This window comes from Eschrichtius robustus, chromosome 6 (genome assembly GCF_028021215.1).
Source record: "Eschrichtius robustus isolate mEscRob2 chromosome 6, mEscRob2.pri, whole genome shotgun sequence".
Taxonomy (NCBI): domain Eukaryota; kingdom Metazoa; phylum Chordata; class Mammalia; order Artiodactyla; family Eschrichtiidae; genus Eschrichtius; species Eschrichtius robustus.
The window spans coordinates 100997280-101013623 of record NC_090829.1 but is presented as its reverse complement, the minus strand read 5'-3'; the positions used below and the strand labels follow the sequence as shown (position 1 = coordinate 101013623).

Sequence of the window (16344 nt, the reverse complement as noted above, 5' to 3'; positions counted from 1 at the left end):
AAAGCTATTTACACTATGGGGAACAGATATAATAAACAAACAAACACAGTTAAATCAAGTGTGTTTGCTAGTCCAAAACTGTATAATTCCTAATTTTAAAAATAGTATATATACATATATACTGATTTACTTTAAATGTATATTTATCCATAAGTCCATTCATTCATTAACTAATGCTTACTAAACATTATCTTGTACAAGTGTCCTATTCTCAACACAGAGGACACAAAGCGACCAAGACAAGCAAAAGCCCCTGTCTCATGGAATTGACCTTCTAGTGGTAAAGACACACAATGAAGAAGTACTGATAAGTGCTATGCTGAAAATTAAATTAATATTGTTACATAGCATGACCGTGGCTTCTTTACATTAAGTGGTAAGGGAAGTCTTCTCTGAGGATGTGATATTTAAGCCGATGTATGAAAAGCATGAAGGAACCAGTCATGAGAAAATCTGGGGGAATTCCAGGCAGAAGGAATAGTTTAATGTGTGAGAGTTTAGAGTGTTTGAGGGTAGAGAGAACAGTGTGCTTGGTACACAGTTGATGAGCCAGAGAGAGGCAAAAATGAGATGGGGGTCAAAGAATATTTATGAGGCTACTACAGTAGTTTAAGCAAAAAAGAAAAAAAAGGTGGCTTTTGTTAGAGAAGAAGTAGTGAAGATGGAGAGAAGTGGATGGATGTCGGGTATGTTTGAAGACAGGGCTTGCTAATGGATTGGCCCTGAGGGATGAAGAGAGAAAAACTGAAGATAAATTCTACATTTGAAAAATAAGAAATGTAGTCAGTGGTGGTGCAGGAGAAGCAGGTTTGGAGGGAAAAAAATCAGGAGTTTGGTTTTAGCTATGTAATGCCTGAGATGCCTGTTAGATATTCAAATGGAGATATCGAGCAGACAGTTGTATATAAGAGTTCCAAGGAGCGATCAGGGCTAGACATCAAGATTTAGAAGCCATCAATATATATATGGTATTTAATGTTTTTAAATCACCTGGGAAAAGCCTGTAAGATAGAGAAGTAGGCCTTGATTGAGATCTGGGGCATGTCAATGTAGAAGTTAGGTGGAGAATTAGAAACCAGCAGAGGACCCTTAGGAGTGTAAGGTAAGGTAGAGAACAAAAAAATCAGTTGGCCATCTGTATTAAATGCATTAAGAAGCCAAGTTTAAAGTAAAGAAATGGCCGTTGGGCTTGGCAACATGGAAGTTACTGATGATTTTGACAAGGGCAGTCTCTATGAAGTAGTGAAGTCAAAGCCTGATTGAAGTGGATTGAGAAGATACTTTAGAAAAGAAGGTGGAGTCAGTATCTATAAACAACTCTTCCAAGAAGTTTTACCATAAGAAAGCAAGAGGCACAGGGCAGTAGCTGAGTAGCTGCAAGTAGATGTGGGGTCAAGAAAGGGGTGTGTGTGTGTGTGTGTGTGTGTGTGTGTGTGTGTGTTTAGAGAAAGGATGCTAGGGAATATTTATATATGAATGAGAATGATCTGGTAGAAAGGGGAAAACTGATTATGCAAGAGAGAATTTAATTAGAAAAGCCTTTGAGAAGTAGAAGGGTTAGGATTCATAGCATATGTTGGAAGGCTAGTTTTTGATAGGAGACAGAACTACAATGGGAGGGAAAGCAGAGTGTGTAATATGCAGATAGGTTGGTAGATTTGTGGTAGAAAGGGAAGGATGTTACTGTGTGAGAAGTCTTACTTTACCAAGAGGAAATAGAAGTCCATATAGGGAGTGGGAAGCAGGTATAGGCTGAAGGAGAGATGTGTAAGTAGTTGGAAAGGGGGAACACACACACACACACACACACATATATGTGCATATATAAACATAGTCAATGGGGATTTGTGTGTAATACACCACAGGAAAAAGACCTATTGTATAAAATATATTAAAGCCATTTTACTAAATATTTTTGAGACATCTTATTTGGAAGACCTGAAACTGAATTCTGAGCTTTTCCAAGGATGCTGATTACAGTCCTCTTTCCATAATGTAGAGATTAAGTGAGGACTTCTCAATGCCATAGATACTTCCCATGTTTTGTTATTTTTGTCTACTACAGTGTAAAAGACAGAAACATCTTGTAGCCATTCTAATTCAAAGCTTATGAAAATTAGTTGAATGCTAAAAGATGTGTATTGTATATTCAAGCTGTCAATTTTCTCAAAACACTATTTTGAGAGGGCTTGAGCCCCCATCTGAAATTAAAATAAATAAATAAAGGTAATCAGGCTCTAATCGTTTGGTAAAACAATATTTTATTTTGTTTTGTTTTCATATAAAAACATCTGTCATTTAGGAGAAACACAAGGGTGATATTTTTTTTTTTCATTGTGCCCTCTCTATCCTATAGGGAGGATGTGACTTTTTCATTGTGCTTGGAGCTTTATTTCTGGATAGGCTGTATGTAATTCAGTGTGTTGGAATTTATACGTGCATATTTATTCTTTGGATTTGATGTAAAATTAGACTGTGAATAATGGAATAAGATTGCTCTCCATTTTTTTATGTTTTAGCATAGCCAAAAATATAAAGATATATGTGTACATATAAATATGCATTTGATTAAACTCAATATTTAAATGGCCATATCAAGTATTAAATGGTAGATTTGACAGTTGCAGTGTATTCAAAATAAAAAAGTTATAAAAATCTTTGTAGCACAAATCCTAAAAAGTTTATTATTTAAATACTAAATAGTACATTTATATTAAATGCCTAGATAACAACTGTCTAGGTTGAGACACTTAGTCCCTCATAGAGTAATATTTGACTAATGATAAACTGCAGCTGAAAACATTTTTTCTTCCTATGATTTTTAAAACGTATCTCTTTGTAACCTGTCATTAAGTTATTTATCATTAATTATGGATTTAGCACTGTACCCATCTACTCTTGCAAAAAGGGGAAAAGATCTGTTTGTGAGAATAAGGAAGTGCAGCACTGCATTATTGTTTCTCTTTAGTATTACATCACTATTTAGAGCTTCTATATATGCCTTTCCCTCAGGTTCCTTACACAGCCTATGTTCTTTTTTCTGGTTGTATCACAATATGGTAGAAAGATAAACACAGTAAGAGGGTGTTAACAATAGAACTGCAATCCTACCTATTATCTACTTCACTATGACAGTGAAGTAGTCCAGACTTACTTGAAGGTGGTATTGTTTTCATCTTATAAAATCGACTGTAATATTATGATGTTCCATGTATATTTTCACATGCTGGCATGCTTACAAGTTATAGTGTTATAGAATGCTCAGCTTTCAATGAGGGATTGTTTGCGGTGAATTGCATTACATATGTCATCTATCTATTTGCTGAAAGAATATGGTGTTTAGCAAAACTACCTGCTGAGCAACATAAGATTTTTGTACAAAGTACAAGTTACTGATTATTGTATTTTATTTTTCTATGATTTCCTAAGAGGCATTATCAGGGTCTTACAGATGGAGTAAGCCTGTTTATTAAAATATCTATTAGCAAATAAAAGTTACAGTTCTGGTGGTTGAAGTGTATTTGTATTGTGTTGATCATATTTAATGTAATTTATCTTTTAGTCTATTAAATCTAGATGTTCTTTACATATATTAGTAATTTTGGAGACAAAATCATAGCTGTAATTTTTCACAATAATATCATTAAGGTCAAGACATAAATTCACACAAGTCACTATAAATAATTAGTACATATTTTTATAGTGATTTTATATCAGCAAAATATTTTGTGAGATTCAAGTGAATTAAATTGTTCATTGCATAGGTAGTACTGTATACAAATTGCAGATGACTGAAAGATACACATAATGTACAACAGTTCAACAGTTTTGGACTATCAATATTCATTCCAAAAACATCCAGTAAATTACCAATCATGGATTTTCTATATTTTTTAAAAGTTGCTGGTAAGAAAATACATTAAAAGTATCCTGAATTAATCAGAATAGCACTGTACTCATCATATCTCACTCTTCTCTCTTTTATAATTCTTACCACAGTTCCAAAAGACAGTATGAAATTTAAACTGGTAATAAAGTACTTGAAACTTTCTTTCCTTATACAGGTATCTTAAGAAGCCTCCATAAAATTAAGTACCATTTTTAAAGCTTCTTAGTCTCATAATAAGGAGACCCAAACTAACTTCTTAAATCAAGTGAAACCAATTTTTATGCTGAGCCTTGAGTGTATTGTTGAGAGCTGTTTTGATTGGCAAAGCACCAAAACAGCAGATTCAACCATATGAAGTATTTACTTTTTTTAAGATTGTTAGTTTCAAAACTGACATTTTCTAGATTATTGAGTAGATTGTGGGTTTCATGACCACTATTTCATCTCTAATAATACGAAGCCAACACATCAACTACACTTATCTAAGATAACTATTTACCTAGCTGAATTTTTGTAAGAGAATTATGTACCTTAAGATAACTATTCACTTAGCAAATTTTTAAAAAAGAATTATGTTATCTGCTTAAATTGACCGAAAAGTTGGATATCCAATCTCTCCATTTCATTTCCAGTGTTCACCAAATGTTTTGTACTAAGCAAAAACAGAACTCAACCTAGGGGCAGAAAATATCAACTCCAAACAGGAAAAATTGTCTGTACACTAAATTTTCCTGAAACATAAGATTTCTACTTAGCTCTAAGGAAAAAAAAAAAAAAAAAAGTCAAAATCCGGCTGTAAGCACTTAGCTTCCAACTTTTATCAAAGTGAGTCACAACACCCAGACACACAGAAAAGTAATTAATATCTCATTGTAAATTCATTCAGGGCCAGAAGTTAAAGGACCACATTTAAAAATCTTACCTATATAATAAAAATTGCAGGACAAAGGAAGATAGGAAATTGTTTATTGAACACCTACTATGTGCCAAACATACATACCTCTGTTACCTACTTATTCCTCAAAACCCCCAGATGAGATATTTAGTGTCTTTTTGAAGGTTAAGAAGCTGAACAATAGAGCGGCGTTAATTGGCCTAAGGCTACACAATAAGGCGGAATATATTTCCCTACTCCATTTCTTCAAGGACATTGGTAAGTAAGTTCTTTTGGACGCAACTATAGGTTATTTTTGTTTTTGTGTTTTGTTAGTTTTCATCTTTCAACAAGAGTCACTAGCCCGGAACATTTTTTTTTCCATTGTAAAGATAACAGAACCGCATTTGAAAATTTGGAAAATAAAATAAAATGCATCCCATGATCATGCAAATACAGCCTTTCCCCCATTATTACTTTTATATAATTCCTTCTAGTCTCTTTTTTCACCTTCCTAATCCACTTAATAGGCCGAAATTGATAGGCCAAAGAACAGGTAGGGTAGTAAATATAACACTGGGTAGTTGGAGGGGGTAAAGAATCTCATACTCCTGGCTAACAAAGGAGATAAATCCTTTACTATTACTATAATACCCCAGAGCAATTTAAGAGGGTGGCTAACTTTAAGCATTGGGACTACTGATTCCTGACCTCCTGCCGATTTGATTCTGGGGACTGTACTCTAATCACAGGAGATTATGCCTCGTGGAAATCTCTTCACGAGATCAGACAGCTCAGAAACCAGGTTCAGGCAGACTTCCTTCGCCGAATAATGCCTGTGAGTCTATCTCCTCTCCTTGCCCGCATGAACGGTTTTACTTCTCCAGGACTCCGGGGTCTGAGGCCTAACAGCCTGGAAAAGGGTGGATGCGATAGGCAACCAGGAAATTCCGGCGTACTTCTCGCCCTAGAGCTCATAGTCGGGTCCCGCAGTTGTCGCCACCACGCTGCGCCCATGCACGACGTCGACGCAGACTCCTCAGCGCTCTGGGCGCCACAAGGTGCGCCGCTCCCTGTGAGCCGACTTGCCTGAGAGGGCGAAGAGACCGCGCGGCGAGAAACGCCCGAAGCCAACGCGGACGCCAAACACTTCCCAGCAGGCTGTGCGCGAGCCTACAACTCCCATTATGCTCCACCAGGGACAGCGCGGCTCCTCGCTGGGAGGCTGCAGTTCACCCCTTCAACCTCGCTTACACTTCTTCAATACTCCTCGCTTTGCCTCTGGCATTTGGGGGAGCTCTTCAATCCCTTAACAGGGGGACTGCGGCTGACGCGCTGAGACCTCTGAGGAGGCGTGGCTCCGCACCGGAAGAACCTGCGGTTGCCCGGGGAACGCCACGCACCACGGCGCCTGACCCGCCACTGATGCTTGGGCTGAGCCGGAGGCTACCCGTTCACCCAACTTGCGGAGGCGGCTTTGCTCAGGCCCAGGGATCCTTTCTATGGAGGCCTAGAGAGAAAGGCTGAGGGACGCCCGCACCAGATTCCCATCGCAGAGACGGATACGAGCGAGTGCGTCCATTCCTGTTCTTCAGCAGCTCCCGGGCCCGCAGGACTAACCTCAAAGACCAGGTATCTCCCCAACCCCAAATTTTGTATCCAGCGCCACCCCCCAATCCCCTCCGCCGCCAATTTTAGAATTGCTCTTCCCCATGTTTTTCACTCCGTGTGGTTGTTTCTAATGTGTGAGAACTAGAAAAGAAGACGTGGTCTATGGACCCCAGAAAACTCATGGAACTGCTTTGGGTGAATTTTTGTTTGATTGGATGGTTTTAACACTGCCCGATTTGGGCCTCTTTGCTGTGTGGGAAGTATAATTGAAATTTCATCATCAAAAACTGAAAGCTGAATAAAAATATTTATTGGGGGTAGTGAGAGTGTGCTATAATTCACTCTAGAAACAGTTTTAAAGTTACAAAGTACCATTCATGGTGTTTTCTTTGCTCGACCACTCTCTCTCTGTGTAGCCTACCTTCCAAGCTCGTAACTATGGGTAACATCCTAATTCTTTAGGACTTTTCTGGCAACAAGTTAAAAAAACAAACAAACAAACAAAAAACCTTTAAAAAGCAGATTCTGGGACTTCCCTGGTGGTCCAATGGTTAAGACTCCTCGCTTCCACTGCAGGGGGCCGGGTTCAATCCCTTGTTGGGGAACTAAGATTCCCTCTTGACGCCTGGAGGGGCCAAAAAAAGGAAAGAAAGAAAAGAAAAAAAAGCCGTTCCTCAGATAACAGCCAAGAGAATTTGATTGGCTGGTTTGCAGAGAGAGGAAAACAGTAAAATAAGAAACTGGAAAGGTAGATTGGAGCCAGATTGTGAACAACTTTAAAAGCTATGCATGGAAGTTTAGACTTTATTCTAAAATCCTGAAGTTCTCAATAGTGACTGTACATCAGAAACACTGTGTAGCTTTTTAAAATACAGATGCCCTGATTCCATCTTCAGAAATACTAATCCAATTAGCTGACTCCAGTGTGCAGCCAGGGTCGAGAATCATGGCTTATAGGAGTAGGTTGCTACAGAAAACTTGCACTGTATCTCCTCCTGTGCACTTAGGACATGGTTAATGAATGTCGAGTGACTTAAATTATCTTCTATTTCCTTATTTCATGCATGCAAAAAGTAAATTTATAAAGATGTATAATTACTAAGAAATAGAAGCATATATAAGGCTATATGATAGTTGTTTATAAAGCAACTTCAATAAATGTAATTATATCTTTTAGAACAACTGACTTCTCTTTTAAATTGTATATCCCACAGTATTTCAATAACAAGCATCAGGTGTTTGATAATCCATGAAAAGGGGACGGAAAATCACAATCCGATGTTCTATGAAAAAATGAATATTCAAGTACCAAGCTTTTTGACAATCAATGCTTTATCGTAGATGCCCAGAGGGGGATGATGTGAGAAGTGGTCATATTTTTTAAAAATCTATTCAAAATTGTATGGGAATTGGAAAACAAGATATAAACCTATATCAATATGCTTAGTACAATTAATAACGAAGTGGGTAATAGCAAATTTACTTTGAATTAAAATGGTCTGTGTGAATTGTTTCATGATATCAGAAGGCTAACTTAAAATAGATTCTATAAATGCCTATCCCTAAGCTGAGATTTAAAGGAATGGGTTGAGTGAGATTTGAATCTCCAACAAAAGGAGAAAAGTCGATTCAAGAGGCACAAATGGAGTACCTGAAATCAAACCCATCCCTTGGGTAAGACAACCGTGGCCCCGTGTTTGGGTGGGGCGCTTCACCTTCTCTTTTCTGCACATCATTGGAATTCAGTTTTAAAATTTCTGTCCATAATGATCTCTGAAGGGACCTAAGCAAAACTAATGATGCAGCCACCTTTCAGATGCAGTTGTCTTGGAAGCGTCTTATTTTTTAAGTTGCTGCATCCTCACATCCTTCAAGGTATGGTCTTGCCTTTTTGGTGTGGAATAAAAAATACTGAATGAGCTGTAAAATGACAAGCTTCTGGAACCTTAGATGGAGATGAGAATAAATCAATTAAATGAAACTGATATTTAGAGGGGTTTTTTTTTTTGTTTTTGTTTTTAAGAGAACTTTGAAAATGGTGGTTTGGAGAGTAATAGGAAATGTTTGGAATACAGATGTATTGTAGTTACTGCTGTAGCAGTCCCTGCAGCAGTTGAGGGCTGGCAAAAGTGGTATCTCTCTTCTCCCACCACATAATAATGTTTTGGGAGGTGGGGGTGGTGATGGACCCAAAGGAAGAACCTTTGGAAAGTTTCATTTGGAGACCTGAAGTCTAAATCTAACAGTACCTTAGAAGGGTATGAATAGCCATAAAGTTATCACATAGCCAGCAACACATCGTCAGCAGTTTTATTTGACTTCAAAATGCTTATGTTTGGATTACTGATGGAGTTTTTTTGAAAGTTTGCATAGGAAGGATTTTTTTTTCCAAAGAAAGAATTGATAAACAAATGAACACTTCAGGGACAAGTTAACAAAGAAACTGTTATGGTATTTGAGAAAATGAGATGAAAATGTAAGATTGGTATTTACATTCATATTCTTTACTAGTACACTAGTTAAAATTCTTTTAAAATGATACTTAACAGGATAGTTCATGTAAGTTATAGTTTCAAAGAAACAGGTATTTATTAAGGTTCAAATGGTGTGTGTGTTTTATACATAACCTTCTTCCCAAATGGATTTGTGGTGACTTACAAAGATATACGTAAGGACTAAGGGAAAATTAAGATAAATATATCAGTTAGGATTTTTTGTTTCTGTTGATAGAAGACATAACCTAAACTGGATATAATCAAGCAAAGAAACAAAAATGGTGAATTTAATGTTTATTACTTTGTATTATTGCAAACTACAATGGGGCTGGCTTTAGAAAAAGATTTGACCAGTGGCTCAAATGATGTAGCCAAAATCTCAGTTTTTCTCTGTTATTCTGGTCTGCCTTCTACTTTCTAAGCTTCAGCATCAGGCTTCACATGAATGCCATTGCCCATACATTGAATGTTCCAGATTTCCAGAAAAGGCTGCAGATATTCTCAAGTATCACAAATGGCAGACTCCACATGATTCTGAGTTTAACCACATTTTCTTCTTAAGTATTATATGTTACGATGAGAAATGTACAGTTATTTCAAGGGCATTATTCTGTATTGCCAGGGGTTATTATCCGCCAATCTGCATTTCAGTTAAGTCTCCTTTCTGGTAATCAGCTTAAACTCTGTTTACTAAATGCAGAGCTACATTGACATGGTTTTCACAATATCACTGTGTCTTTAAGTTCTGAAATTTGGGATACATATGCTCATATTTTCTATTCTTAAGGTGCCTGTGGGTAATATATCTTTCTTTTTTTTTCCTGACTTGCAGCTGGTTTGTAAATACTTGACTCACATTATGGGATTGCTAGACAGACTTTCAGGCTTGCTTGGCCTGAGGAAGAAGGAGGTTCATGTTTTGTGCCTTGGGCTGGATAATAGTGGCAAAACAACAATCATTAATAAACTTAAACCTTCAAACGTAAGTATATTTATTAGATACTTTGTGTATTTTCTTATTTTTTTCTTTTTTATAAAGGATTGTTTTTATTTTTATTTATTTATTTTTTATAATCCATTTTTTTTTATTGGAGTAAAATTGCTTTACAATGTTGTGTTAGTTTCTGCTGTACAGTGAAGTGAATCAGCTATATGCATACCTATATCCCCTCCCTCTTGAACCTCCCTCTCCTGCTTCTCCCCCCATCTAGGTCATCACAGAGCACCGAGCTGAGCTCCCTGTGCTATACAGCAGTTTCCCCCTAGCTATTTTACACGTGGTAGTGTATTTATGTCAAACCTAATCTCCCAAGTTGTCCCACCCTCCCCTTCCCCTCGTATCCACATGTCTGTTCTCTACATCTACGTCTCTATTCCTGCCCTACAAATAGGTCCATCTATACCATTTTTCGAGATTCCACATACATGCATTAATACACAATATTTGTTCTTCTCTTTCTGGCTTACTTCACTCTGTATGACAGACTCTTGGTCCATCCACATGTCACAAAGGACCCAATTTTGTTCCTTTTTATGGCTGAGTAATATTCCATTCTATATATGTACCACATCTTCTTTATCCATTCATCTGTCATTGGACATTTAGATTGTTTCCATGTCCTGGCTCTTCTAAATAGTGCTGCAATGAATATTGGGGTGCATGTGTCCTTTTCAATTATGGTTTTCTCTGGGTATATGCCCAGTAGTGGGATTGCTGGGTCATATGGTAGTTCTATTTTCAGTTTTTTAAGGAACCTCCATACTGTTCTCCATAGTGGCTGTATCAATTTACATTCCCACCAACAGTGCAAGAGGGTTCCCTTTTCTCCAAACCCTCTCCAGCATTTATTGTTTGTAGATTTTTTGATGATGGCCATTCTGACTGGTGTGAGGTGATACCTCATTGTAGTTTTGATTTGCATTTCTCTAGTAATTAGTGATGTTGAGCATATTTTCATATGCCTCTTGGCCACCTGTATGTCTTCTTTTGTGAAGTGTCCATTTAGGTCTTCTGCCCATTTTTGGATTGGGTTGTTTGTTTTTTTGATATTGAGCTGCATGAGCTGTTTATATATTTTGGAGATTAATCCTTTGTCTGTTGTTTCATTTGCAAATATTTTCTCCCATTCTGAGGGTTGTCTTTCCGTCTTGTTTATGGTTTCCTTTGCTGTGCAAAAGCTTTTAAGTTTCATTAGGTCCCATTTGTTTTTTTTTGTTTTTATTTTCATTACTCTAGGAGGTGGGTAAAAAAAGATCTTGCTGTGGTTTCTGTCAAAGAGTGTGTTTCCTATGTTTTCCTCTGAGAGTTTTATAGTGTCTGGTCTTACATTTAGGTCTTTAATCCATTTTGAGTTTATTTTTGTGTATGGTGTTAGGGAATGTTCTAATTTCATTCTTTTACATGTAGCTGTCCAGTTTTCCCAGCACCACTTAATGAAGAGGCTGTCTTTTTTCCATTGTATGTTCTTGCCTCCTTTGTCATAGTTTAGGTGATCATAGGTGCGTGGATTTATCTCTGGGCTTTCTATCCTGCGCCACTGATCTATATTTCTGTTTCTGTGCCAGTACCATACTACCTTGATTACTGTAGCTTTGTAGTATGGTTTGAAGTTGGGTAGCCTGATTCCTCCAGCTCCGTTTTTCTTTCTCAAGATTGCTTTGGCTATTCAGGGTCTTTTGCATTTCCATACGAATTGTAAAATTTTTTGTTATATTTCTGTGAAGAATGCCATTGGTAGTTTGATAGGGATTGCATTGAATCCATAGGTTGCTTTGGGTAGTATAGTCATTTTTGCAATATTGATTCTTCCAATCCAAGAACATGGTATATTTCTCCATCTGTTTATGTCATCTTTGATTTCTTTCAGCAATGTTTTATAGTTTTCTAAGTACAAGTCTTTTTGCCTCCTTAGGTAGTAGGTTTATTCCTAGGTATTTTATTCTTATTGTTGCAATGGTAAATGGGATTGTTTCCTTGATTTCTCTTTCTGATTTTTTGTTGTTAGTGTATAGGAATGCCAGAGATTTCTGTGCATTAATTTTGTATCCTGCAACCTTACCAAATTCATTGATTAGTTCTAGTAGTTTTCTGGTGGCATCTTTAGGATTTTCTATGCATACTATCATGTCATCTGCAAACAGTGACAGTTTTACTTCTTCTTTTCCAGTTTGTGTTCCTTTTATTTCTTTTTCTTCTCTGATTGCCGTGGCTAGAACTTCCAAAACTGTGTTGAATAAGAGTGGCAAGAGTGGCCATCCTTGTCTTGTTCCTGGTCTTAGTGGAAATGCTTTCCATTTTTCACCATTGAGTATGATGTTGGCTGTGGGTTTGTCGTATATGGCCTTTATTACGTTGAGGTAGGTTCCCTCTGTGCCCATTTTCTGGAGGGTTTTTATCATAAATGGGTGTTGAATTTTGTCAAAAGCTTTTTCTTCATCTATTGAGATGATCATATGGTCTTTATTCCTTAATTTATTAATATGGTGTATCACATTGATTGATTTGCATATATTGAAGAATCCTTGCATTCCTGGGATAAATCCCACTTGATCATTATGTATGATCCTTTTAATGTGTTGTTGGATTCTGTTTGCTAGTATTTTGTTGAGGATTTTTGCATCTATGTTCGTTAGTGATACTGGTCTGTAATTTTATTTTTTTGTGATATCTTTGTCTGGTTTTGGTATCAGGGTGATGGTGGCTTTGCAGAACAATTTTGGGAGTGTTCCTCCCTCTGCAAGTTTTTGGAAGATTTTGAGAAGGATTGGTGTTAGCTCTTCTCTAAATGTCTGATAGAATTTACCTGTGAAGCCACCTGGTCCTGGACTTCTGTTTGTTGGAAGGTTTTTAATTACAGTTTCAATTTCATTACTTGTGATAGGTCTGTTTATATTTTCTAATTCTTCCTGGCTCACTCTTGGAAAATTATACCTTTCCAAGAATTTGTCCATTTCTTCGTGGTTGTCCATTCTACTGGCATATAGTTGTTTGTGGTAGTCTCTTATAATCCTTTGTATTTCTGCAGAGTCAGAAGTGATTTCTCCTTTTTCATTTCCAATTTTACTGATTTGCGTCCTCTCTCTTTTTTTCTTGATGAATCTGGCTAAAGGTTTATCAATTTTGTTTATCTTCTCGAAGAACCAACTTTTAGTTTTATTGATCTTTGCTATTGTTTTCTTCATTTCTATTTGATTTATTTCTGCTCTGATCTTTATTATTTCTTTCCTTCTACTGACTTTGGGTTTTCTTTGTACTTCTTTCTCTAGTTGCTTTAGGTGTAAGGTTAGATTGTTTGAGAGTTTTCTTGTTCCTTGAGGTGAGATTGAATTGCTATAAACTTCCATCTTAGAACTGCTTTTGCTGCATCCCACAGATTTTGGGTCACAGTGTTTTCGTTGTCATTTGTTTCTATGTATTTTTTAAATTTCTTCTTTGATTTCTTCAGTGATCTCTTGATTATTTAGTAGTGCACTGTTTAGCCTCCCTGTATTTGTATTTTTTTACAGTTTTTTTTCTGTAATTGATTTCCAGTCTCATAGTGTTGTGGTCAGAAAAGATGCTTGATACGATTTCAGTTGTCTTAAATTTACTGAGGCTTGATTTGTGACCCAAGATGTGAACTATCCTGGAGAATGTTCCATGTGCACTTGAGAAGAAAGTGTATTCTGCCACTTTCAGATGGAATGTCCTATAAATATCAATTAAATCTATCTGGTCTATTGTGTCATTTAAAGCTTGTGTTTCCTTATTTATCTTCTGCTTGGATGATCTGTCCATTGGTGTAAGTGGGGTGTTCAAGTCCCGTACTATTATTGTGTTACTATTTCCCCTTTTATGGTTGTTAGCATTTGCCTTATGTATTGAGGTGCTCCTATGTTGGGTGCATAAATATCTATAATTGTTATATCTTCTTCTTGGATTGATCCCTTGATCATTATGTAGTGTCCTTCCTTATCTCTTGTAACAGTCTATTTTAAAGTCTATTTTATCTGATATGAGTATAGCTACTCCAGCTTTCTTTTGATTTCCATTTGCGTGGAATATCTTTTTCCATCCCTTCACTTTCAGTCTGTATGTGTCCCTAGGTCTGAAATGGGTCTCTTGTAGACAGCATATATATTGTCTTGTTTGGTATACATTCAACCAGTCTGTGTCTTTTAGTTGAAGCATTTAATCCATTTACATTCAAGGTTATTATCGATATGTATGTTCCTACTACCATTTTCTTAATTGTTTTGGGTTTGTTTTTGTGGGTCTTTTTCTTCTCTTGTGTTTCCCACCTAGAAAAGTTCCTTTAGCATTTGCTGTAAAGCTGGTTTGGTGGTGTGAATTCTGTTAGCTTTTGCTTGTCTGAAAAGCTTTTGATTTTGCCATTGAATCTGAATGAGATCCTTGCTGGGTAGAGTAATCTTGGCTATAGGTTTTTCTCTTTCATCCCTTTAAGGATATCCTGCCACTCCCTTCTGGCCTGCAAAGTTTTTGCTGAAAAATTAGCTGATAACCTTATGGGCATTCCTTTGTATGTTATTTTTTGCTTTTCCCTTGCTGCTTTTAATATTTTTTCTTTGAATTTAATTTTTGTTAGTTTGATTAATATGTGTCTTGGTGTGTTTCTCCTAGGGTTTATCCTTTATGGCACTCTCTGTGCTTCCTGGACTTGGGTGACTATTTCCTTTCCCATGTTACAGTAGTTTTCCACTGTAATCTCTTCAAATATTTTCTCAGACCCTTTCTTTCTCTCTTCTTCTTCTGAGACCCCTATAATTCGAATGTTGGTGCGTTTAGTGTTGTCCCATAGGTCTCTAAGATTATCTTCAATTCTTTTCTTTCTTTTTTCCTTATTCTGTTCCTTGGCAGTTATTTCCACCATTCTGTCTTCCAGCTCACTTATTTGTTCTTCTGCCTCAGTTATTCTGTTATTGATTCCTTCTAGTGTATTTTTCATTTCAGTTATTGTGCTGTTCATCTCTGTTTATTTGTTCTTTAGTTCTTCTAGATCTTTGTTAAACATTTCTTGTATTTTCTCAGTCCGTGCCTCCATTCTATTTCGGAGATTCTGGATCATCTTTACTATCATTACTCTGAATTCTTTTTAGGTAGGTTGCCTATTTCCTCTTCATTTATTTGGGCTTGTAGGTTTTTACCTTGCTCTTTCATCTGCAACATATTTTTTTGTCTTCTCTTTTTTTTTTTTGATGGGTGGGATTGTGTTCCTGTTTTACTGGTTGTTTGGCCTGAGGCTTCCAGCACTGGAGTTTGTAGGCTGTTGGGTAGAGCTGGGTCTTGATGCCAAGATGAGGACCTCTGGGAGACCTCACTCCGATGAATATTCCCTGGGGTCTGAGGTTCTCCGTTAGTCCAGTGGTTCGGACTCGGAGCTCCCACTGCAGGATCTCTGGCCTGACCCCCATCTTGTGAACCAAGATCCCACACGTTGTGTGGGGCGGCAAAAAAAAAAAAAACAAAAGAAAGAAAAGGAGCAGAACAATAACAAAGAGTAAAAAATAAAATTAGATTAGAAAACTAACAGATATGTTAGAAAGAATAAGAATATAGTTGAAACAACAATGGAAGGTAAAACAGACCCACAATAGTAAAAAAGAGGAGAAAAAGAAAAAAAAATCCAGAAAAATCCTTGGCTGTGGGGGGCGGGTTTTAGATGGGGGCGGGGCCTATGCTTAGGACCAACAGAGCAGGAAAAGGCCCTGGTGGGGCTGGGTGGGTGGGGCGGTGAGTCTTAGGCTCAATGCAGCAGGAGGAGCCTCAGCAGGAGGGGCCCAGGCAGTGCCTCTGGCCTTGGAGGGTGGAGGACCTGGTCCAGGACCCCAGCAGGCTCACTGGGCCCAAGTGGACAGGGGAAATGCTAAGCATGTTCCCCCCAATCCTCTGATCCTGGAAGGCCCCTCCCCACTGGCCTCTCTTCTTCTCCCTTCTCCCTCCCTCCTATGCCCCTGGGACCCACACGGCCAGAGGAGATCCTGGAAGGCAGAGGACCAGACCCGGAAGCCCAGCAGGCTTCCCGGGGCCAAGTGGGCAGGGGAAACGCCCACAGTGCCTTCCCTGATCCCCTGGCCCCAGATGGTCTGCCTCTCCTCCTCTTCCCCCCTCCTCCCTCCCTCCCATGCTCCTAGGACCCACAAGGCTGGAGGGGGCCCTGGAGATCAGAGCACCAGGCCTGGGAGCCCAGCAGGTTTCCCGGGGCCCAAGTGGGTTGGGGGGAAACGCCGGCCACACCTCCCCTGATCCTCCGGCCCCAGAGGGCCCCTCCCTCCCGCCTCTCCTCTTCTCCCCCTGCCTCCCTCCTATGCTGCTAGGACCCACGCGGCCCGGAGGGGGCCTTGGAGCCCAGCAAGCTTCCTGCGGCCGAGCGGCCAGGGCAAAGACCTGTCGCACTTCCCTGATCCTCTGGTCTGGGAGGGCTCCTCCCGCCCACCTCTCCTCTTCTTCCCCTCGCCTCCCTCCTATGGCTCTAGGA

General features: G+C 38.4%; 1 protein-coding gene across 4 annotated transcripts in view; it reads left to right on the top strand.

Annotated features, from left to right (window-relative positions):
* Positions 1-5959: 5959 nt before the first annotated feature.
* ARL6 (ARL6 interacting reticulophagy regulator 1) overlaps positions 5960-16344 on the top strand; it is an 81112-nt gene continuing 70727 nt past the window's right edge. For 3 of the 4 annotated variants that reach the window (XM_068545591.1, XM_068545592.1, XM_068545593.1), the window contains exons 1-2: positions 5960-6395; positions 9702-9851. In XM_068545591.1, the coding sequence (XP_068401692.1) occupies positions 9729-9851 (123 nt within the window). In that variant the 5' untranslated portion in view covers positions 5960-6395; positions 9702-9728. The remainder of the gene's footprint in view (positions 6396-9701; positions 9852-16344) is intronic. The other variant, XM_068545594.1, reaches the window with a different exon arrangement.